This window comes from Falco punctatus, assembly GCF_963210335.1.
Source record: "Falco punctatus genome assembly, chromosome: 3".
Taxonomy (NCBI): Eukaryota; Metazoa; Chordata; class Aves; order Falconiformes; family Falconidae; genus Falco; species Falco punctatus.
The window spans coordinates 68,778,650-68,803,096 of record NC_137582.1 but is presented as its reverse complement, the minus strand read 5'-3'; the positions used below and the strand labels follow the sequence as shown (position 1 = coordinate 68,803,096).

The 24,447-nt window shown below is 41.0% G+C and overlaps 1 protein-coding gene across 2 annotated transcripts in view; it reads right to left on the bottom strand.

Moving 5' to 3' along the window:
* Nucleotides 1-3,191: 3,191 nt before the first annotated feature.
* The window catches only part of ZNF407 (zinc finger protein 407), a 355,347-nt gene continuing 334,091 nt past the window's right edge, over nucleotides 3,192-24,447 (bottom strand). For both annotated transcript variants that reach the window (XM_080381213.1, XM_080381214.1), the window contains one exon: nucleotides 3,192-11,996. In XM_080381213.1, coding sequence (XP_080237339.1) covers nucleotides 10,645-11,996 — 1,352 coding nt within the window. In that variant the 3' untranslated portion in view covers nucleotides 3,192-10,644. The remainder of the gene's footprint in view (nucleotides 11,997-24,447) is intronic.

Sequence of the window (24,447 nt, the reverse complement as noted above, 5' to 3'; positions counted from 1 at the left end):
TGCATCAGGACCAGGTGCCCTGTGCAGCACCTTGTTCTTCCCAGGCACACCAAACCCCACCAGCTGCTGGCAATTCTGGCAGGGGCTGCAGGAGCCCCTGGAGTGATGCCAGCCGTGGCAGCTACACACATCAAGCTGGAGGTAAACCAGGTCACCAGCTCACTCATCTTACCAGAACGGCAACGGGAGACCATCATGTGAGGGAAAACACCTCTGCTCAGCGCACTGGTCCAGAAATGGCAATATTGACTTAAGGTATGCAGAGCAGCGAGGGGCAAACTCGTCTCTCATCTGCCTGAAACTGTGTTGAACTGAGAGAAAGAGAGGGTCTGAGCTAGCGTGTGTGCACGTGCAGGCGAGCGAGTGGAGGCTGGCAGTACGCCTCCCTCTGCCCCTACCCCCATTCCTTTGCAGGAGTTTCAGCTCATCTGCTTTTCACAGGCGTTGAAAACTAGAGGGAAAATTGAAGCCTGATTGTGACTGGAAGCTAATGTAGTCTACATGCAGCAGACATCTAATATGATGTTATTTATTCCCATAGATCTGTTTATTTTGTTTTCAATTTACCAAACCCTGTGACACATTCCCAAAGGTGCCTTGTTGTACAATACGTTGCACACAGTAAGATATTCAGCCTAATTCACTCTTTGTTTTGTTTCAGTTCAGCTGCATGAGGGCACAAATGCGTCTGTGTTGTATCTTCTCCTGTGACTGATGTTGCAGACTATTGCCATAGGGTTTTGTGAAATGGGATCTTAGTTAATCTAGGGCATTGTCTTTGTAGTGCTAAATTCTTATTTGCAAACATAATGTTCTGGCATTGATGCAACAGGGGAACATTAGTGATTTTTTTTTTTTTTTAATAGACTGTATGTATGTGTTTTTAATAAACTTCTATTCTAAAGCTTTTTCTCCCTATTCTGCTTTTGATCTGAAACATTTATAACATATTGCATCATGTCACATTGATGTCTTTAGCCAGTCAAGACAAATATTCATAAAACCCATGTGCCCAAACAGAAAATGTATAATGCTAAGGAGAAAAGTACCTGATATTTTTAAAGCATCCACAGGAAGGCAACTCTAGCCTTTAAACATCAGACACACACATACAGAAAAGATTTTGAAAAAATTGTCTGTCCATAGCCTGTTCTCAGCCTGGAAGGATGGTATCACTTAGAAATCCATGGCTTTTCTTTGCACTTTGTTGAAAGCTCTCATGTTTTAATTTTTCTTTTATTTCAGAAACGTGTTGTTATTCAGTATACTGAGGACTTGGTCTGAGGAGCTGGTGCAGAATCAGGAGTTCCAAATTGGATGATATTATAAAAGCGTGCTGCAGACAAAATTTGATGTAAACAGGATCTGGAAGAGATTCGGTGAGATTGTGAAAAAAAGATGACAGGATGCAGATTCATTAATAAAACAGCCCCTGGCTAGTGAATATAAAGTCTGATCACAATTTGGAAAACCAGGTGTCAAGAGGACATGCAGAAGCTGGTCTGACAGAAGAACTGAGCCTCAGGTATTTATTGAGTGGCAACTACTGAAATCCAGTTCTTGCTTGTGATGGGTATTTTTCCTTAAAAGCATTTAAAGTAGTTTAATTTTCACTTCAGCAAGCTTTTGGACTGATTATCAAAAGAGCTTTCTTAGAAACCTACTTGGATGAAGAAAACAGATCTCCCACATGTGCTTCCCAATGTGCACACATTCGTGTCTGGCACACTAGAACCGGGCGCTTCACTTTGAATTAACACTGAGTGCCTGCTGCACAAGCAGATGACTCCCCATCACCAGCTATTACTGCCGTGAGCTCTGCTCACCCCCTTGGAAGTGCACGCGAAAAAGGCCCTGTGAGCTGCCCCTTGTCCAATGGTTCAGCTCTCTGCTGCACGGTTGGGTGCATACATTTGGTGAGCAACCACAGCTAGCAGGTCTGTTAAGGATCTCCTTCTAGGGACACTCAAAGCCTGGCTCTCCCCTTTGTGCAAGCTCCCATATGCCCAGCAGAGACAAACCCATGCAGTAACATTGACTGTATGTTTAATACCCAGATGAGCTCCGTGCTTCATATACAGAAATGGAAATGTGCTATTATATATTATTAGCAGAAACCCCTAAAGGTAATAGGAGCAGTCGGGTGCCAGGAAAAGAGACGGGGCACAGCAGAGTGAACAAGGAAATGCTCTTTTCTGCCCAGCATCCACATCAGCCCCGGTATCTGGTTTGTGGGTATGCTGAGCATAATCACAGCGAGAGACACCAAGGGCTATGATGAAGCATTAGAAAGGTGGTATGATGCTCACATGCCAGGGATATCTCCCCATTTACTTCAGTCTAAGAGCTTTGTTAATGTCTGCCTTAGCTCAAATGAGGTCCCCTAAACGGTTGGAGATTTTTCTCTGCACTCTGTAGTTCTCCATCTGTGAAAGAGGAAAAATATTTCCTCATAATACCTTAGTGGGGCTAAAGGAGGACAAAGCTGTGAAGGGCTGGGAAATGCTTGGATACCAAAGTGACAAGTACCAGAAGAAATGTCCACAGAAAATGACTCATTCTGCCTCTGGAGCAGGCTTTCAACAGCACGCAATAAACTAGGCATGGAACCACCACTAAACCACTAAGACGAATTATTGAAAAGCTGCGTGAGCTCCTGCACACTATCCGTGGCAGGGCAGAGTGCAGGGGAGGACACTGGGGTGCATCCACCCACCCATGCTACAGCCAAACCACGGCTGGGCTGCTCTGGCAGGAGCCTCACTTGTGCTGCTGAGGTGCCAAGTGAGGAAGCACGAGCCGAGTCATAACCCCCCTTAGAAGAAGAGAGGAGACAAAATGGATCCCTGCACCTTTGCAGGGGCTTTGGGAGCTCGCGCTACTGGAGAAGGGCCACTTTTGGTCTCTCTTTAGTAGAAAGGCCCAGTAAATGGGGACAGGAGGAATAAGGACAAACCCAAGACACAGCACAGAAGAGCAGACTGATAACAATTTCTGCTGTGTTAGCACTTTGTCTACCAAATCTTAGAGTCAGATACCAACACACTGCGAAAGCAAAAGAGTTTGGTTATCTTCTATGACTCTAACAAGCATATTGCCTAAGACTTGGCTCCTGCTCCTCAGCAGCAGGTTTTTGTCCACATCATTGATCTACCACAGACCACATCACAACCCAGCAAGACACAGCTTACCAGGTATGCAGCAAGCCTGTTCCTGTCAGACCCAGCCCTTTACCTGCAGGAACAACAAATTCCCTCGTTGAGCTGAGAGAAAATAATAATAAAAGGGGGCGAGGGGGGTCTAGAGGCTCTCCCTGCTCACTCAGAATTTCTCCTGGGGATCCAGGCTCCCAGCTACTAGACAGAAATACTCCTGAAAATTCCTGCTTCCGTTTGCTCTAAATATCTGCAGTACTTGCTGTCCCTAAATTTTATCATCATAGCTCACGTATGGATTTAAGGCATGAGTCTGAGCCCAAACACCCCAGACAGCCCCTAGCTGCTCCAAGCCAAAGCAAGGCAGCTATCCCGGTGCTTCAGACGCATCTCTCTAAGTTTCCCTTCACTTGCCATCCCCACCAGGCTGGTGCCAGCCAACAGTGCCACTACCTTCTGTTCAATGTGCCACAGCAGCCTCAACCCCTCTGCTACCCTGGCAAGAGCAAGTGGTGGGCTTGGGATATATATGTCTCTATCTGGGTCCCCAGGTGCGAACACAACCCTGGGCTTCCCTTTGCTGACTCCTCCTTAACCTTGAATTAAAGCAGAATAAATCACCTGAATGATCTGCTTTGTAAATTCAGAGGCAAAGCCTACAGACTGCAAACAAAAATGAGAAGAAGAAAGAGCAAGGCTGAGAGGATGGCCAGATGTCCCTAGCAAGGGAAAAAATCCTCCTGGAGCTGGGCATCTGGATTTCAGTTACCAAACACCAGCAGTCACCACCATATGCTGAGCAGAAAACACAAACCTGTTCCACACCCCCCACAACAGAGCAACACATTGGCAGATGAAGAAGCTTAGCAGGATTTGGGGGAAGGTCCTGAAACTCTCTCAGCATTAAGATATCTGCTAGCAAAAACCTCATTTGCAACAGAAACAAGTCCTTTCCTTCCCCTGGTGACCCTCTGTCCTACCTGGATGAGACATATCTTCTCTGTGGGTGTCTCTCCTTGTAGGAATTTGGAGATCAGGAGCCCATGACTGACCTGGGGCCACCGGCAGCACTGCACTTGCTATGGCCAGATCTTCAAACCAGATGCTGTGTCCTGCATGCTACAGCAGGGTCAGTTGAATGTGGCTACAAAATTGTTCATCTGCCCTGTGCCTTGGTGGAGCAGGAGGGGAGAAGAGAGTGGGAAAGGGAGCTGGATTTCTGTTGTGGGCGTGTACTGGAAAGACACTGGATTTTGTCTTCCCATTTTGTCTGCTCCTTGTCTCTCAGCTCCTGTGTGGATGGCTTTGCTACGTGTGAGCAGTCATTGCTTTCGGTTCCTGGTAATTCAATTCTACTTCTGCTTTCAGAAGCTCCTTCCTCAGTCCCTAGCAGATTAGAATCAAATTTGCTGCCTTCTACCCTTGGATTTGGCCAATCTTTTCTTCTCCTTTGTCTGATCAGATGTCCCCAGGCGACACCGAACCAACCCTCCCAAGGTAGATGACTTTCAAAGTACATCTGTTGACCATTGCACAGACCTTGAGGCTCATGGGTATTTGCATAACAGGAGATGCAACCTAGCAGAGGTAACAAACCTGTTCTGCTCCCTGAATATCCAGGTGGAACACTCCCAAACATGACAAATCTATGTGCAGGACCTCCCAGCAGCTGAACCGACACATGGAAAAGCTGCAATAAGGAATGAGGATTCGAGACAGTAAGGAATAAAGATTCAAAGCAGTGAGAGTGATCAGAGGTTGGGAGCGTATGGAATAAAGGCCAGCCCAGAATTAAACTGTTGCTGCCCAGGGGATTTCTGCTCTTACTAATCAGAAACTCCTAGAACCTGCTGGTCCCCAGTTAATGCTGACCTCCAGGGCAGGGCTACATGGTGCAACTGGTCATTCAAAGTAGCCTTGAGAACAGTGTTGCTGCCAGAGGACAAGAATGTGTTTTAAACAAGGTCAGGCATCCTGTTATGTTGCAGGACACAATCCTACCTTGTGGTCTAGTCATCTTTCACATTTCAGTTGCACGATAGATGCTGCATCTACCTGCCTGCTGTGGATCTTCCTCCCCTCCACCACTGCTCTCAAATCCTTAACCGTCATCTAAGAACATCCTTATAGAAAAATGGCAAACCTGATTTTGTCCAAATGGAGTTGGTGGAAGCTACTGGTTTGTGCTCTGCCCAGTCAAAAATTATTGTCTGATGATGGTGAAATTCCCATTATATTCTACCATTTTGAAAAATAAAAGTTTTAAATATTCATCGTGTTCTTTATTTTCCAGTTAAAGGAAAGCCTGTTTTTGTTTGCTGGTTGTATTAAATACCTTATTTAAATGGCTGAAAACATGTAGCCCTTTAAAGAAGAACCTAACACACAGCCACAGAAGAAATTGGTTAGTCTCTGGCCGAGGGCTTTCTTTTAGCTTTATTTAACACATATAAAGGACTCTGTGTTGCTGTCCCTATTACACACACAAGGCAGATTCTGCAGTGGACTGTATTTGGCCTCGCATGCCTGTTTTCTCCATAGTTTTACTTACCATTCTTACAAAGGATAAACAGACAGGCATGTGCTTACATATTTTGAAGAACATATTTCCTCATACTCTAAAAGAGATTTCTTTGAATACCCTTTCATCACTTGCAATTGTGCCCTTGGAAGTTTTAGCAATATTTGTTTCAGATAAGTTTATTTTTCTATGATTGATTGAAATCTCAAGCTGCAATTAAGAAAATTGCAGCAAGAACCATTAAAGGGATAGCGTCATTTTCTCCCCTTTCCACTAAAATGTCAGGTTTCAATGTCACTGCAAGATAACCCAATCGCGTGCTTGTACATGGTTCACCCGGGCTGGAGTAAGCATAAAACCGTCTGGAGTACTAATTACAAATGACTAGAAATAATGACACACAGCAGAAGGAAAATGAAAGGCCCCGGTCCTTATTACTTAACTGCCGAGGTGTATATGCGCAGTAATGCAGGTTATTGTGAAGCAGTCTATTTAGTAAATATACAAACATCCATCCCCACTTGTAGATTAGCCTCAGTCCCTCCCCCATCTCCCTCTGTCTCTCTGCCCTTTCTTTCTCTCCAATTATAAACCAGCACCAGGTTTTCTCATCAGCCATCTCCATGTCTCCAAATGGCTTTTCAGTGTCAGGCCTATCAGGAAATTAACTCATCATGCAGTGACAGCTGCTAATTTTTTCCCCTTACATGTCAGATGGATCGCCTGCTGAAGCTAATAATGAATCACCAATCCCTGATTAGAAGGTGCTTCCGAAACATATAACTGCCATCTGAGCTAACTTTTTTCTTCATATAAAATGATATCACCCTAGAGGAGTAGAAAACGAATTGTATTCTTCAACAAGATGGAACAGGGGTAGGCTGTTTAAGTGAGCCGTGTGCTATCTTAAATTATGGGCTAATATTGCACAGTAAAATAAGTGAAAACTCACAGCTCTCTTTTACTTTGCCAAATGAATGACCTTTTTTCTGTTACTTAATCGCCTCACTAGAACTAACTTTTGTTTCCAATTTCAGGAGTGCTTTTGTCTTCATCCTTCTCTCCTTTTTTATTCTGTTTACAGCTTTGGTGTTCAGGAAGTCTACTGAGCAGGGAAAGTTGGAAAAAAGCCCCAGAAGTTGCTTTCTGAGGCCTCCATCCACCACAACACCAGCTCCTTGCACTGCTCTGCCAGTAGCTCCAACCCCAGCTCTCAACCTCTGTAAAAAAAATAAAAAAAAAAAGGGGGGGGCTCACCTGCATTTTAAGCTCAGTTTCAGTTCAGGGCTAGCCCAAGGCATGAGAACTTCGACATGCAGAGATTCCTACAGCGATTATACAAGCTGAATCCACTGTCCACAAAGATCAGAAATGTATTTCTTTCAGGACTCACAGCTAACACTTCTGGTATTAAAGCAGCATTTATAAATGACAGCAGTGCTTGCAGCACTACGCACAATCCACATGTGCATACCTCAGCGCATCAACTATTGGCTCTGGCTCATCTCACTGCCATAGCAGAGTGCAGCTGGTAGTCAGGCAGAATGGTATGTAGCTGTGGGCACTTCGGGTTGTGTTGGGTTTTGGGTTGTTTTCTTTCGTTTTTGTTATAGGAAATATTTCTCTAAATATGGTTTCCAGCTATCTCTTATCTCTCATTTCTCCCCAAAGATGAAGCCTGAATGCGGGGGCCAGGAGACACTGCCTCAGGAAGGGGTATATCTGATTCTTAAGAAATCGAGGGTGAAACTGCTTGCCAGAAACATCTCTTCTTCCTCTGGCTTTGTTTTCATTTCAGGTTTTTTGTTCACTTTTGGTTGTTGGGCTTTTTTTTTCTCCCCCCCTTCCCCCAGTTTAATGCTTCCTAAACACTTATGATTTTACCTGTTTGGCATCATCACAGTATGATCCAACTTTGTTAATGCTTATTCAGAATGGATAACAAAGAGGATATTAAGTCAATGGCTCCGGCATTTGGAACACCAGAAAACAGCTGCCTGACATGGGAATACTGCACTCTCGACAACCGCTTCCGTTACGGTGTAGCCCTTGATTTCACCAGCAGACAGGCAACTGAAGGTGTTCAAACCAGGCAGCAAACCACATTTTTAGGAATGAATGGCTGCCAGGGCTATACACCTTCCTAGATCCACCCCGCAAGTTCTACTGTGCTCTGATGGTAGATGCTACCTGTGGCAAAGGGCTCCTGCAGCCCCTGAACCTGCTCGCTGCCACGCCACGGGCACCTCGCCAGCACCACGCACGGCCATCCTGGGGGCTAAGGTCCTTTTCAGGTGCTGCTGTACCCTGAGCATCTCCCTCCGCTGCTGCCTTCCCAGCTCCCCAGGGCAGACGAAAGCTTGGCAGATCCATGGAGCGATCCAGCTAATCTCCTTTCAGCTTACAATACAGCACGGTGCCAAGAGCGCAGGCACAGGAGGGAGACAAGTGCCAGGGATGAGCTTCCTAGGCCCTGGGAGAGATCTGCTGTGGCCTCAGCTTTCTCGGTATGGCAGAGAGCATTTTAGCATGGCATTGAGACAGTGCACGGAGTCCTTAAGCAGGCTGTCTGCGCAGGAATGAATGTCACCCTTGATTTCTAATGTTACATTTGTAGGGCACTAATAAGTTAACTTTAAAGTGCACATTAAAAAGAAGGGGGGGGGGGGGGGGCGAGGGGGCGGGGAAATAGCCTTAGAAAAATATTAGCTCTCCTCATCAGGCTGCGCTCAGAGAGAAGTATCGTTAACCTGAGCTTCCAGGTAATTACAGCACATGGTAGGTTAGTGAATCCTTTCCAATGCTCCCAAGCACAGGAACACCTACCACTGTTAGGCTTTTTTTTTTTTTTTTATGCAAAGGTCTGCTCTTTTCATTGTGCATACAATGTGATTGCTGGTTTGACACTGCAGGCTACACTGGTTTTATGAAGGATTAAATGCCACCTGAGACATATTTATCCTAAATAAATCACAAATGGTAAACTGCAGCATGTCAGTGTCAACACCCTGTACTGCAGCAGAAAGGTTAGCCATACAGGACTAAGCACAGCAAAGAATTAGCATCCAAGCTGCAAGACCACAGGGCTACAGTTAACAGGAGAAATGATCAAGAAGAAATATTTCTACTGAAAAACATTCAGTTTTTTGAACATCTGTGAGAGTCTTGCAGAGGGCCATCATTTTGTAAAGGTCACCTTTTTCCTGATAACAAACGGGACTTGATCCTGTCACTGTTTGCTGAAGACAGTATTTAAGAGTAAGTGAACAGCCTGTCACTTTTAAGAAAGATGAGCAAGTCAAACTCAGCTAATTATGAATCTCGCTGTCTAACTTGAAATTTACTTTTTTGGGGGTTTGACAAAGACACAACCTTAATTCCTGGAAAATAATAAAATTTAAAAAATAATAATAAAAGGAGATGAAAAGACAGCAGGATCTTATAGCCCCAGAATGAAGCACCTTTTCTCAGCAGCTCTATCAGAAAATACATTTTTAAGCAGTTGCTTCAGGAAGGAACTATTGTTTTACCTCACCCCAACTTTCTTACAGTTGAGAATTTTAAGATATTTAACATGATAGGAAACCCAGTTATCTCTAGAGTCAGCATGGCTTATACCCTAAACACTTACACAATTATATTAAGCATGCATGAGGCACACTTCAGAAATTAGATTCTTTTATCTTTATCTATCTAGCCAGCTAGAGAAAGGAAAAGAGAAAATGCACAGACATAACAGATAGCATTTGTTTGCTCCTACTGAATGCCAGTTCTTTTTATTGCTTAATATTAAAAATCATGATGCTTCATTTTAATGCTAACATTTTATTTGAAAGACAAAAAAAAATAATCCCCAAACCTCACCAGTTTATATTTTACAATTTTTTTTAAAGAAACAAAAGCAGTTGTATCATGAAACAAATCTTTTCAACATGAACTTGCATTGAACAATTGCAGTATATCCACAAGTAAATAACTGACATTCTGGACTAAGCAAGAAATACAAGGTCACCTTTTTTTTTTTTTTCTACTTGTTAATGTCAATGTCAGAATTTTCTTTACAAACCCCCATAACATTTCAGAAGTCTCTCACAAAATGAACTGCAAAATGGTATTTATATGAAGGACTATTTATAAGAAAAGCAAAACACTGACAGTGACAATTTTTTTTTTTTAAATGTGTATTTCTTATGTAGGACTCTCATCTAAAATTAAGCAGAAGTTACAGGCATCAAGTTCTTCTTCCTGATCATATATAATCAAGAATTTTCTGGTGTAGCTTTTTTGAGCTCTTCTTTAGGGAAAGTTCTACATGATCCTATGAAAGAGTAAGGTACTATGAAAAAATCTGAGTTTAGATGCAAAAAATACTTATTTTGATGACATATTTTTAGCCAGGGATATTTTAAAGTAAGATTGTAGAAAGCAAAATGTCACCTGTTCTTCTTTAAAATGAAGAAGGGCACTGATTACAGTATGTAAGCTTACCTGTTCACTTTGTCATGTGGGTTTTATAATTTTTGCTTATTTATCTGTTCTCAAACTGTACATGTAAGTGGAATTATTTTACTCCTGTGATTATGTTAGACAAAAATGACAGAAGGCAGGGAATTACCCTGAGATAAAACAACATTAAAAAACCCCAACAAACCAACAAAGAAAGCAGTGAACAAAAGAATACCTTAGGGGGGCAGGGGGTGGCACTTTTTATCCTGTTTTGTACTCCAATATGCTTGTTTTATAATAATCCCATATAATAATTCTTAGAGTTATAGTAACAAGATTGTACTATCCTGTTCAGTGAACTCCTCCTAGTAGCTTCACCTCCCGCAGGCTGTGTATTTGTTACCTGGCTAGGAGGGTGTTGTATTGAGAAGGTTTTACAGAAAATGTTCCAGGAATACCGTGACTCCTTGGATCTGATAATTGCCAGCTTTGCCCTGCATCAAGCTTAGGAGATGAAGCTCTTCATGCTTCTTGTACTTCATTATCATCTCTCTGGTCTTGAATTATTTGTGAGCCACCCCCTGTATAAATGACCATGCGTGTTAATCGTTCTTCTGCTCTATCAGGGGATACAGGTTCTGCTTTTATAGCAGTACCAGCCTGCAAAATCTCTTGAGACCTGTCTGTCTCTATCACAGCGTGCGAGTACACACCAGGCTCATCCTGCATGTCTGGTGGCAATTCTGTGACAATGTAGTGGGTTGCACCTTCAGAGAAGTCATCATCAGAACCCTGAACCATAGCTTGAGCTAATTCTTCTGTGACAATAATCTGTGATATTTCCCCATTCGACTCCACTAAATCCATGTGCTCGCTCTGGACACTGAGCGCATGGCTACCAGCTTCCTGCATAATTATCTGAGAGCCTTCTCTAGCTACCATATGCACAGTCCCTTCCTCATTTACAATGACTTGAGTGACACCTTCTTTCATCAGCTGGTCAGCTGCAGCCGTATCACATACAGCAAACTGTAATACTCCTTGGACCATTTTCTTGAAGGCAGCCTGAGCTCTCTCCTGAGATGCAATTATAGCTGATGGGTGCATGACCCGCGTCACTACTTCCATAGGTTTGGTATCTTCCTGAGTCTCTTGAACTTCATGGAACATTTGTATTTCTTGTCCCTCTGTATCACTGGGAATGCTGGGCATCTCTGGGTTTGGCATTTGCAAGAAATCTTTGTGACTAGACCTGCCTCTGTCATGGAGTCCAGATTTGTTTTCCACTTCACCCAGCTCTGTCACAGCACAGAGCAGGGCATCTAAGGCTGAGGAGGAGTCTGGAGGATGGACTGTAGCTTCAGACGCATCTAAAATTTCTTGTCGCATTATCTGCTGCAGTACAGTGCTACTGGAGTCAGGAACTGCGTCTATTTGAACGGCTTCCTCCATATCAGTTCCTGCTCCTTCCACCACTACCACCTGTGTTGCACCACCTGCTAACTGCTCGGTAAGTATCTGCCCTGGGACCATACTACTCACGTGCGAGCCATTTTGATTTGTAGCTATGACTTGCCCGTCTTCTGTAATATGGACCACCCTGGCCATCTGACCAGCCATTGCTAGAGTATGAAGGGTCGCTGCTGCGGTTTCTTCCACAGAAGCATCAATTGCAAAGTCGCCATCGTATCCTTGAATAATAATAAGTTGCTGAACTTCTTCAGGTGACTGTGTCTGTCTCCTGCTGCCCCGAAAGGCCTTCTCTTTAACTGGAGAAACCTCTTCCAATGCTGCTGCAGTAAAAGGACTTGTAGTTTCCACGAAGGTTGCTCCTTGCCCCTTCAGTCGGCACTCATAGGACTTAGACACAATGCCTACAAGATAAAACATGATGTTAACATGGTATCATGGCAAATATCAGTTCATTACTTTAACAAATCGTAGCTTAAATGGAAAAAAAAATTCCTTGACAATTTTTAGATTTCACTGGCAGAAAACACAGATAAAATGAGCAACCGAACAAAACCAATTTGCATGTTTTCCAAATAACATATTTACAGGTTGAAATAATTGCTGAGTTTAACAATTCTCCAGCCCATTAACAATTTAAATGTGTTTTTTAAAATATGCTTTATAAAAAAGCCCAGATAAATACAGTATACAGTTAAAAGCCATTAACACATCTTTTACAGAAGAACCTATCGTTGATATTTCAGGACTTCAGTAATGAATTTTAGGCTCGTATATTACATTACACATATCTGGGTGTGAAAAACTGTGGCTGATCTTCTTAATACCCTGCTTTTGTTGGCGAGGTAATTGCCATGCTGTCATTTTGATGCCATTGTCTTCCTCTTCATTTCCCACCTAGCATCTTCTCCGGCACACCTGACTGGCTCAGTCACTAGCCTAGTTACCTTGAGAAAACACTTGGTAGTTTTCCTACTCTAAGAAGGATATTCTTTAAAACCTCATCCAGAGAAACCTCAATTACACTTCTTAATTATTCCTACATGAAATAAAACAAATCAACAAATTAAAATACCTGTAATCTCCACATTCCAACCGCTTGCTCTGCCACTCAGTCTGGTTTGGGGTCACTGAAGGCTTCCCTTATCAGTTCTCATCACCATCAATAAAGCTTCAGCAAAGCAAATTGTGCTTAGAGCTGCACAAAATCATGCCCACCATCCTCAAAGCATGGCCTCAGGGTTGCCTTCAGCATTTTTGGGAAGACATAACAGAGAGCACACTGTGACCAGCTTTGTGGATGTCCACAGCAGAACAGCTCTAGCACTTGCTGTCTCCCTGTGGCAGTGCCATCCTGAAGCACTTCTGCAGCTCCTCCACATGCTGGGAAGTGAGCTTCGGCCACAACTAGTGCACAGAGAGAGAGGAGTGGGTCCCAGAGGTGTGGGTCTATTGCCAGATGGGTGTTGGCAAGGCTAATTAAATCCATGCTGCTGAGATTACCCACATCCGTGCTCTTAGTTCAAATTCACCTCTACAAACTGAAGTCACATCTCTGGAATAACAGTTGTAGCATCTTATTGCTAACACACATAGAAGCACCGTTGCTTGTTTGGGATAAAACAAGCAAGGAAAAAAAAATGACTCTTACTGTCAAATTTCAGGCTAACACTTCTTCCCAAGCCACTGAGACACTTCTAGTGAACAACATGCTCTGTTGAACTCAAAAGGCCAAGAAAATTATACTAAAGCTGGTCCCAGGGGGCTCTTCCACCCAAAGTATAGAGCTGTCAGGCCCTGACCCCATTGAGAAATAAACTGGGCTTTACAAATCAGAGACTCATTTGCTTAAAGGTAAATTCACACTTAAGAGCTGTGTTATTCTGAGACTGAGCATGTGGCATCTTGCAGCCTCTAGCAACTTCAGACGCTAAAGGTGCATATCAAGTTAATATTCCAAGGTAACACCAATGCTTAAAAGACTGAGCTCTTGCTGGCATCTATCTATCTATCGATCTATCTGTTTTTTCTATCACAAAGCTTCTGGTGGAGAACTGTACCGTGAAGCACAAGAAGTAATTTTGTTAAGATGAAAGGCTGCAAGTCCCCTTCACAAGTCTAAACTGATGTAAAACAACTTTCTCCACCTTAGTTTGCAAGGCAGGTTACCTTTGGAAAAGAAAACTAACAATTTAAGCCATTAGAGTGTTTCTGAGTGATGCTGCATGATAAATATGGCACATGCAACTGAAGTACATTTTGTCAGACATAAGCGAGACGGAGGCTTACTATGGTACGACTGGTTCTTATCCCCACTTTTCCTGTGCTCTCTGTAGGCACTGACATTCACAAGACCCCCCAAAGAGCAGAAAAATAGGAAGGGGAAATCAACATAAAATGACAATTATCTTAGCTCCTCCACATTTTATAATAGAGTAGAAGTAATTAATTCTCTCAGGAATCTTGCTTTGTTGACATGATAAAAGAGGAGCCTGGCAGTGATGTGGCACGAAATCAAAATAACCCTACAAATCATGCATTTTCCACTGGATTTCAAAATCAAAATAACTCTACGATCATAATTTTCACATGTGCTCAGCAAAATCATGACATCTTTCCCCTAAGATCATGTTAATTTATGTATGGGACACAGCATCACTGCACTGAGGAGAAACTTCGGTCTGGGGAAGGGAAAGAAAAAGGAAATTCATCCTGTTTTCATCTCCTCAAATAAATGCTGTACCTATGCATCTCCGATCTTTACTGTGCGATTGAACGGGAAGTCTCCTGAGTGAAGAGCTATCCAGTGAATCCCTCGCAGCACTGATAATTATGCCATTCTGACTGCTTACTTAATCTATTTGAATCCAGAGGTGAGTTAAGCCACTTCCTGACCATTAAAGTAAACTACATGGGTAAATACTGCTGTCACTAAGGGGTGTGATGAAGCTTAACTACACCAACATCTTAACCTCAGCTCAGTGCAACCCCAGCCATTCCATCACAGTTCATAAATGCGATTGCAGGTCCATCTTTTGATTCAGCAATTTAATAACTTCGAGTGCTGTCAGTACTGCTTTGAAAAATGGCTCCTATAAAATGTAACAGCCTCAATCAGATTGTAAAAGATTCACCCACTGAAGATTCTTCCATTTCAACTATAATGAATTAATGTTGAGCTGTGTAGAAGTTCAAGTGTCATTTAAACTAATGTGAATCTACTGTAACTTTAAATTTTAACTGGACTATGACCAAGAATTTACTGGGAACATCAGCTTCAATTTTAGTGATTTTTCATGGTAAATATGAATTGCAGATTTTACTGTTTTTCTTTTGTTTTAGCAGTGAAAAGACAAATAGGGAAGATATTTAGAAAGCAACATATTTTGAGCCTTAGTTGCTATTTCAGCTTTGGAACAGTGCATTTCTATAATAGCGCACTGCTATCCAACATAGCATTTGTAGGAATTTTTGTGTATTTAAGGGACATGTCACATTATTGGACTGTATGTAGCAGCAAATCATGTCGTCCTACTAAATCCAGCCTGCCTTTCGCCCCCCTCTTAAAAACGGGTAAAGAGAAGGGGTAGGTGTTGGCTGACACGGCAAACATAAGCTGCAATACAAGCCCACATTAATATTAGGAAAAGTGGACTTGTTGCTGATTGCATGTCATTGCAAATTAAAAAGATACACAAATAGGCATTAAAATGACAAAATATAATGATACAAGAGCTCATATTCAGACAATTTGTAAAAAGGTGTTTCATATCTAGGGGTGCAATGATCACAGAATTGGTTTCTTTCCAAGAAGTCTGTCATTTCAGCAGAGCCATTATTTATCAGTTGGAGTCCTGAGCGACTGTTAGTTTTTTATTTGAAAATGTCAGGATTTTTTAGACATTAAATACATATTCGCACGTTATTTTAATTCTTAGAGACCACAAACTCCCGAAATAGGGCTAAAAGAAATGCTTTGATGTTTAATGTGCTTCTGGCAAACTACAAATAGGGCTTAGTACCTTTTCCTCCTCTCTTTTACTCAATACCTGACTTTCTTTTGTGTGTCTGTTTTATTCCTTTGTTACTGTCATCATTTGTTCCCCACAGAATAAATACCTTATTCTTTTGTTAAGCTTACATTTAATTAAAATGTACAGGATTTGTGCAGTAAACTCGAATGAAACAAATAAAACAAGGGCCCCCTCTCTTGAAGGCATACGTTGTGAATGAAAAATGTCATTACAGACTAAAAAATTTTGCAGTAAACAGGGCCTACAGAGAGAAGTTTCCCCCGTAATGACATCCATAAAATACACAAATGGCACTTTTAGTACCATCCTGAATATGGCATTTTCTGTGCTCTACACACAATCTAAATGGTTTGATCATAGAGCATAATACTCCATTGGGTTTATAGAACAATCAATGTTCCATAAAATGATGTATTTATCCAATAGTAGGCTCAGCAGTTACTGGTGTATGACATTGTAGGACACTGGCTTTGTACTGTTCAGCAGCACACATGCTGGCTGTAAAACTTATCTAACACTACTTCAACAACTTCATCTCATCTGTGTCAAGTAATTTGTTGAAGCCTCAGCTTGGTTTAAAAAAACTTGTAATAAAAATTCATAGAATTTTCAGGAGAATGAAAGCTGATGACAATAGAAAGGTCACATTGTGGCGCTACTCGCGGGGTCGGGGGTCAGCCACAGTTCTAAAACAGAAAGTAGATTTCATGCATCGTGTAGCAGATAAAGATGGCATTAAGGAGACTTGTCTCAGAAAGAAATGCGTAATGCGTTAGGAAAGTCTGGGCTAATATTATATGTAAAGTACCACTTTGCTCTCCGCCAGCAGCCTCTTTAGAATTCTAACCCTTCCCCAAAAGTTGCAGCAAGCGGTTGTGCGTGGTGGAGGCTAGGCTGAGGACATCCTTCACAGGGAGCACCTTTAGGACAAAGCAGTATGTCATAAATGAAATAATCTATTACAACGACGGAAATGATCTGCATTTACACAGCAAGCTTAAACCAGCTATTTTTCCTTTTCTGCAAAAGTTCTAGGAGGCCTGATTTATAGCACCCTATTCAGCAACACTTAATTTTTCATACTTCTGTGATTAGGTGTGTTATTTATTGACACATACGGATATTTGGTATCTACTGAAATGCAATGAATATTAAGTACTGTGAATGCAAAGAAACATCTTTTCCTTTAATTAAATACAACATCTGAGGAGTTTAAAAGATATAGAAAATTCAACTTATATTGGGGCATCACTTCAATGAGCAACTGCTTTTCTTTTATTTTAAAAGTTACTGCTTACTTGGCAGTACAAGATTTTTAATGGTACGGTAAGTTCACCATTCAAATTCATAAAGAAATAACCTAAGCCTTGATCAAGCTCCAAGTTTCTGCTCTTTTTTTCTTTACACCCTCCGCCCACCCCACCCCCCCTTTCTTTAAAATTATTTTTTAAATGGTCTCTAATTAATAAAGTGCAGTCTAAGAACTGTGGCACAATGTCATGACTGTGAGATCGCCTTGATTTTTGGAGGCCATAATAATAAGACATTTTTCAGATCTCTGTTCCTTAACCTTAGTGAAAACTATTCTTTCTCATTTGTAAGGTTTTTATGTGCAAGCAATGCATGGAAGAACATTTTCTAAACCAGCTAGTTAAGCTACTTTTAGTAGAGGCTGTGAAGGCTCATTCACGCCTTCTGCTGAAGGAAAGAAAATAGGATGGGTCAAACCAAGAAGTGAAATAGATCAGCAAGCCAAAATGGTTCTGTCAGAACTATTATGTCCACAAAGGCAGCAAATATTTGTAAAGCAGTACAAATAAGTACATTTATAGGGGACTTAACCAGTTCCCTAAGAAACATTAAAAAAAAAATAAAATCTACCATTGACACAAAGTATGTAAATCTCAAGAGATACCAATGCATCAGTGGTTTTTTCCTTTCAGTATATTATTACCGTAAAAAGAAAATTAAACAACAAAACCAATTCCCAAATAATGTTCGTAGCTCATTTTATAGTTAAAAATCCAGTAATGTCATGTTTCAATGCTGAAACTCAAAACATCTTTGGCTTCCAGCTTTGTCCTTAACCACTCAATCATGTTTAGAAACTTCAAGGTCTTCTAACAACTGCTTGAATCAAGGATGAAGTTTTAACCTTTCAGGTGTCTTAAACAAAGCAGCAGATGTCCTTTTAGCTTCCTTAAAATGTAAAAGGCAATATTTTTGTAATTTTTTTTTCTTTTGAAAAGCAGACAAAATTTCCTGCTTGTTATTTTTACCTCCCACACCTTAGAGGACTATGACAACAGCAACAAAAAGAAACAAAAGAAAAAAACAACCACCAGAATAAATAGCTAAGCCATTCAGTTAGGGTGTTTAGGCAGTTTGTTTTGTTTGGTTTAGTTTCCCTTCAGTGTCCAATTAACCTCTGGGAAAAGGCCTTCTCTGTGAAAAATTTCAGTTTCTCTTTTCCTGCACTCAAGGTCAAAAGTGAACACTATAGAGCCCGGTGTTACAGAAGGTATGCAAATAAAAAATATAGATACCGAAACTCCCAGTGATCATGGCGAACATGTACAGTGTTAATGTGCAGATCTTGCAACTGCCTAACCTGCACAGTAATCGATTTTCTCGAAGGCTACTTTTCCTCTTTACCTGCTTGCCACCATGCAGGCTTGTCTTCTCAACTCCTACATGTGAGCAAAAACCTCACTGTGGCATATGCAGCAATTACCTGTTTGGGCAAGCAGCATTAGGAATGTATTTGTGGAATATTTCAGCTAGCTCTTCCAGTGCAGCTGGAGATGAGGATAGCCAGCCTGGACATTTCTTGGCAGTCCAGCTTCAAAGGCTACTCTAGCCCTCAGTTTGGGAACAACTGACATTGATGCTACATGGACGCACTTCTTCTGTTTAATACCCGTAGTGGAACTGGAAAGTGCATTTTTAGCACTTCTAAATCAGAATCCCCATTTCAAGAGGTACCGGTTGTGCTTGGTCAAACTGGAGACTTCTGCTTTCTAGGCAGACAGAACAAATAAGACAATGCAAAAAATAATGTGAACCCTAATATGAGAAAATCAGGGACACTCCCACTCTCCCCCCACCCCCCAAGCTCTGCTCATAAGGAAAATGATCTGGATTTCTGAGAAAGGTCTAGTCCCTGACAGAAACTTTTTTTCTCAAAAAAAGCAAAAAAACCTTTTTGTCATTACTATCTCAGCAAGAGTTTTTGTTTTTCAAGAATATATACATTTAGATCCTGGTCTTATAAACATTTATTTATCAAGAGTACCGCTTACTGCCATAGTTAGCCGCAATAGTCTCAAAGGGACTAAACATGGTAGCTTGCATTATGCATTGTGTTTGCATAATCAGGCCCTTGGGATTAACAATTCTGAAAGTAGCTAGCCTTCCCTAACATTTGATGTACATACATGCACTAAAGAGAACAGACACTTGTAAGGGATACCTAAAATAAAACATCAAGTTATTAAATGATCAAGCAGCAATTATATTCTTCTGCGTTCTTATCGAATATGAGTATTGTGATTTCCTGTATTTATTTATTCTGATTTATGCACCCAGTCAGTAAAAAGGAGCACCTGTTCTTTGCTTGAGGGCAAGTCTCAACCCATTTGAAAAGCACAGCAGTTTTTAGGGGGAGTGCTTAGGAATAAGTAGAAATGATAAGTTTCCCTAGTTCTTTTTGTTAGTTAAGACAGCAGAAGCTACCATTTCCAATGTGATAGTCATATCTGTATTTCATTTATAAATTCACTATGTTACAGTGTATATTCATATCTTTCCAGAGTAAATTATGGGAAATAACCATTTGTCTTCATTGTAGGCACTTTTGTATGTATAGTAGAAAACAAACCTCTATTCAATAACTGCACAGAGGCACCATTAAAATCAAATTTACAGTAAACAGAACCTGCAGCTGGGGTAAAACACTAACTGTTAGTATTTTAATTATCAGTGAAGCTTTCGGAGGTCTAACATCTGCTCATAGCCAAATGACAGCAGCTGCTTGTGTACACTTAAAACAATGTTAATTTCTTCTATAAATATTAAAATGAATTGCATGTTGTGTGTTCATTGTGGCTATATGCCTATTAAGCTGTTTAAGTATATAGGGTATTTTGAACTTCTTTCTTGTGGCAAATTCATAAAGGGCTGACCTCTTCAAAAGAATGAGAGGCAAAGACAGCAAAAATTCTTGAGTCTGTAAATTGAAAATGTTTAGAGACGGTACTAGAGGTCACCCTCTGCCAAGATGTTGCTAGAGAATGCTAACAAAACATCAGCGGTAAGTTCTGATCATTGTGCACTATAGTAACTTCAAGGACAGGACTTCTCAGCCTGTGAGGTGTCAGGAGTCTATGGGATGGGTTATATCAAAAGCTAATGCATATCTAATAAGTAAAGCAATTAATGCACTATCTTATCAGAAAAAAAGATTTTCTGTTTCACTATTGAAAGCATTGGAGAAGATGAGTGTACTCTCTTTTATGGACTTCATCAAAATCATACCAAAATGAGCCCTGATTCATATGATTAGAAATAATAAACTGTCAGGAAGAAGGAGCTGTGCTGGGCCAATATAACATCAGTTAATTTTGTTCATAATTTGTTCATAAGCTTCATAACTTAATTTTGCAGTTTTTTATCTGGACACTGACATACAGTTGACTTTTTCCTTTTTGTCTCTCACCTGCTGAGGAATATAGGAAAGAAAACTGGAGGAGTGACATACATCTAGTCAAACAGTAGATAGGCTGGTACAGTGAGAGAAAGAGAATTACAAACAGTTTCAGCAGAAAACAAGGGAAGGGAGTTTTATGGTTTTAACTTGTCCAGGTTTTCAGTGGAGAAAGACCTGCTTCTTTGCTTTTATAGCATCAAATGCAACACCAGTGGCTAATAATATTTATATATTTTTGCAATAGGTCTACAGCCAGAAAGGAGCGCTATGACCAGCTAGCCTGAAAGCTGCAGGTCATGCCAACCTGTGTTTTGAAAAAACAATCAATTAGATGCTTCAGCCTTACATGTGTAACCACAACATAGGATCAACCCCCAGTACAGCTGCCCCCAAACTAGGACATGGCATAAGATGAAGGTGAATTAATTATGAAGGCAGTTCCCAAGCTTCTGACATCAGATTTCCCACCCTAAAAGTCAGTCTCAGCACAAGGGATCCAACAGCTTGTGAGGACGAGGGAACAGGGCTGGTCACAGGTGGTTCAGTTACAATGCAGACCTTTCCCCTGCTGGCCCCTCACTCCTCCCGAGGCGCTGGCAGCATCAAGGCTTATCATGCCCAAAGTGACAGCTGTCAGAAAAGACGTTGATTTTTCAGCTCAGTGTCACAGGCTTAGCAGTAATGCTAGGGTTACTTGGGAAGCGTGAAGCAGGGGTACATACTGGTTCTGAGAGGTGGGATGGGAAGCAGAGGCTAGAGAGATGGGTAACTTTTATACCGATTTAAAGGGTCGAGTTTGCCACAAAGTCTTCTTTTCATAATTCACCTCTGGTGAATGACGGAAGCAGCATGTTTCCAGCATATCTTCAAAGGAAGAGCTGCTCATAAAATTGACCCTTCTCCTGACAGAAATACATTTTCAGTCCTACTGATAGAGTAGTACTTAAATTAGCTGTCTTCCACTTCCAGTGTTAGAAGGCACTAGGCTGTACGCAGATAAAACAAGACAGAAGACACTAAAGGTGGTGCTTTCTGAGCCATCACTGAGCACTACCAATGCAGGAATTGCTAAGATGGTGTGTGTGCCAGGGCTGCATGGGAGCTGCAAAGTAAACTGTGGCACTGCAGCTCTGCCTGAGTGCTCAGAAGCTCCTTACTCGAGTTCCTTCCACTCGGCTGCAAAGCTGTGCTTTCAAGACCTGAGTAATTTTCATACTACTCTGTCAACAAAACTGCTTAAATTGTTGGATAGCTAGAGGTAGAAACCAACAGCTTTTAGAAGGCATATGGAGTTAATACTAAGTCGGGAGGAAGTGTTCACATCACTACAAAGAAAAACGGGATGTAACACAAGTAAATACAAAAATAACAACGCAAGATTCAAGTTGTGCTACTGCATACTAGCACTTGTGGAGAAAGTAAATATGCAAAAATGACATTCAATGAGAGAGAAGTCCCTTGAGAACTGTAATACTTAATAAATCTAAAGAATGACAGTGTTCATCAAATTACATGTGAGTTTATGAAAATGTAAACCAGGAGGAGAAAACAGGCCAAAGCAATTTTTAATTGCACATTCAAAGGCCTGTCTGCTGCACATTGTTCTGGTACAGATACAACTGAACTATGTCTTGACCTCTCTAAGGGAGAGATCTTGACTAAGGAATATTCAGAACAGTGAAACAAGAACTATTAGAAAGCTGACTTGCACGGAAGTATTGAAGGTTTAAGTGCACACTTTCTGGCTACATATCATGCAAGTGCTGCAGAGGGAGAGAAATTATTTTCCTTTTTGGATCAGCATAATCTGATTTTGATGGAACACTAGAATATTCACGCCATACTGTGGGAAGAGGTTTGGACATGGTGAGTAACGGAAAGCCAATTCAGCTACCTCATCCACTTCCAGGTGCCAGGGTGACAAAGCTCACAGATGGAATAAATTGACTGCACAGTAGTTAGAATATGATTTAACCTGAGTAGTCACCATTTGTACTGCAAATTCATACTATTCTGGAACAGTTCAGTGAAACACAGCATGTGATTCTGTAGTCACTAGTTAGTTAACTTTTGTAAACAACTTCATTCTGAACTAAAGCTCACCCAAGACCGTGGCGCCTTAAGTCTTCAAAAGCCAAAGAATTTGCAATGACTGTCAGTCATATGAAGCATGAATCCTATTCAAATATGGACTAGTAAACAATCCCTGCCACCCTGTCAGGTCAGTTCATTAGCTCTTCTTATTTTTTCCCTTCCTGAGGACCAATTCAGACGAGGGAAAAAGGGAGTATTTTAAAACTTAGTGATCATATTTTTCTAATATATTTTAAATGCCACTTAGCTCTTACTTCTGATAGCACTTGTTCAAAGATTTGTTACATATATCTGTCTACAACTGAAGCCAAATAATGCTTAAAACAATGTTAACTAAATGATGCCAAGTGGTTTAAAGACACCACGATTGCTAGTACACTTGTCTGTACCATGATGCACAGTGCAGTGAATGCACTTATCCTGCTTGTTACATAGCACCTGCTACAGCATTGTTACTGGTAACATAAGCAGATCCCAAGCACTTTTACTATTGCTGGAACTTAGTTCACATTTTTCAGTGCAGTAGACAAAATTTCAGAGGAAGTTATGATCATTTTTTTGAAAGTGGTAAAGCTTGTGATATGTGACAAGACAGAGACCAGATAACACCTCCACCAAGAAAACCCCAACAACCACAGAGGCCTGGAGCGAGATACCAGGAAGATCTGACTTTCAAAACCACTGAGAAACTAACAGCTCCTGCTGACACTTACGTTAAAGGGTTCTTATTTCAGCCACCATTTTTTTTAATACTTCTTACTCTTTTTCCAGCAGCCATAGTTTAGTGAACTAACAGTTTTGTAACTTCTGGCACATAACACACAAAACGTGCAGGATGACTTGTTGTGGTCTGTCATTTTGAAGATGTGCAGATTAAAGAGCTTCTGAGCAGCCCATGGCATCACAGGTTGAAACTGCTGCTATGAGTCCCAGGCAGGACTGACTTAAAGATTTCATAGCTATATCTTTTGGCGTGTGTTTCAGGGCTTCAAAACCCATTGAGGTTCACCATTTCTTTCAATGTGTCTCCAAGTACTGTTAAAACATAATTCAGGTGCTTCTACTGAAATAAAAAAACTCTAAAGCTATCTGAATGATTTAATTTTCTTTGTAAGAAGAAAATACATATATGAAAGTGTACACAGACAGAACAAAAATTGTATCATTGTCTAAAAAGAACAAATTAAAATAAGTCCAAAATTCACGTATTTCTTCTTCCACGTTATTTTATAGGGTCACTTTTACAATAGAGCAGATTTTATGCAGGGTTTTTAGGTTTGCATGCTTAAAGCTGAATTCCTCTATGCAGAATTAGGAAGCAAAATAAAATCGGCCTGCTTTCCGCTAGTGCTAGGCAAAAGCACATGCAAATGCAAACTGAACAGAACGCATTTAAAAGCTAATAGTATTTATCTAACCACGTGCTTCTAAAACTGTATCTCCTGAATTACTCATCATTAGTAATATATTTATCACTAAATAACACTATAACATGAAAAAGCATTATCCTAACTTTTCAGGCAGAGCAGTGAAAAACAACAAAAAGTGTGTTGCTAGGGTCACACAAGAATTCCCAGGTGTACCGAGTCCCAGCTTTATGTCTTAATCACAGCATTATCATTTCTTAGAAGAGCCTATTGTCAACTCCGAGAGTTGAGGTACTCCATTTACTCACAGTGAAGCACTAGTCACATCATTGCAATTTTCCTGATAATGCCCTGTCAATGAATCAACCCCATGTTCATGAGCAGAGAGGAGTTCAGTGTCCATGTATCCTATAATGAGGAATGCTGGGCTGCAATCTCTGCTGAGATTGTCATAGGTGTCCACTGATACCATCTGCAATTACAGAATTTTATGAGATGGAAACTGGTTCATTATGAAAAAGACTCATCTACCAGCTCATTTCACAGATGTCAGATGGTAGACTCCCTGATCATCACAGTTCTTGCAAGTACATAGGAAGGGGCCTGTAGTTAGACTTCTGGGAATGAAGCATATAGGTAATGCTAGGCATAG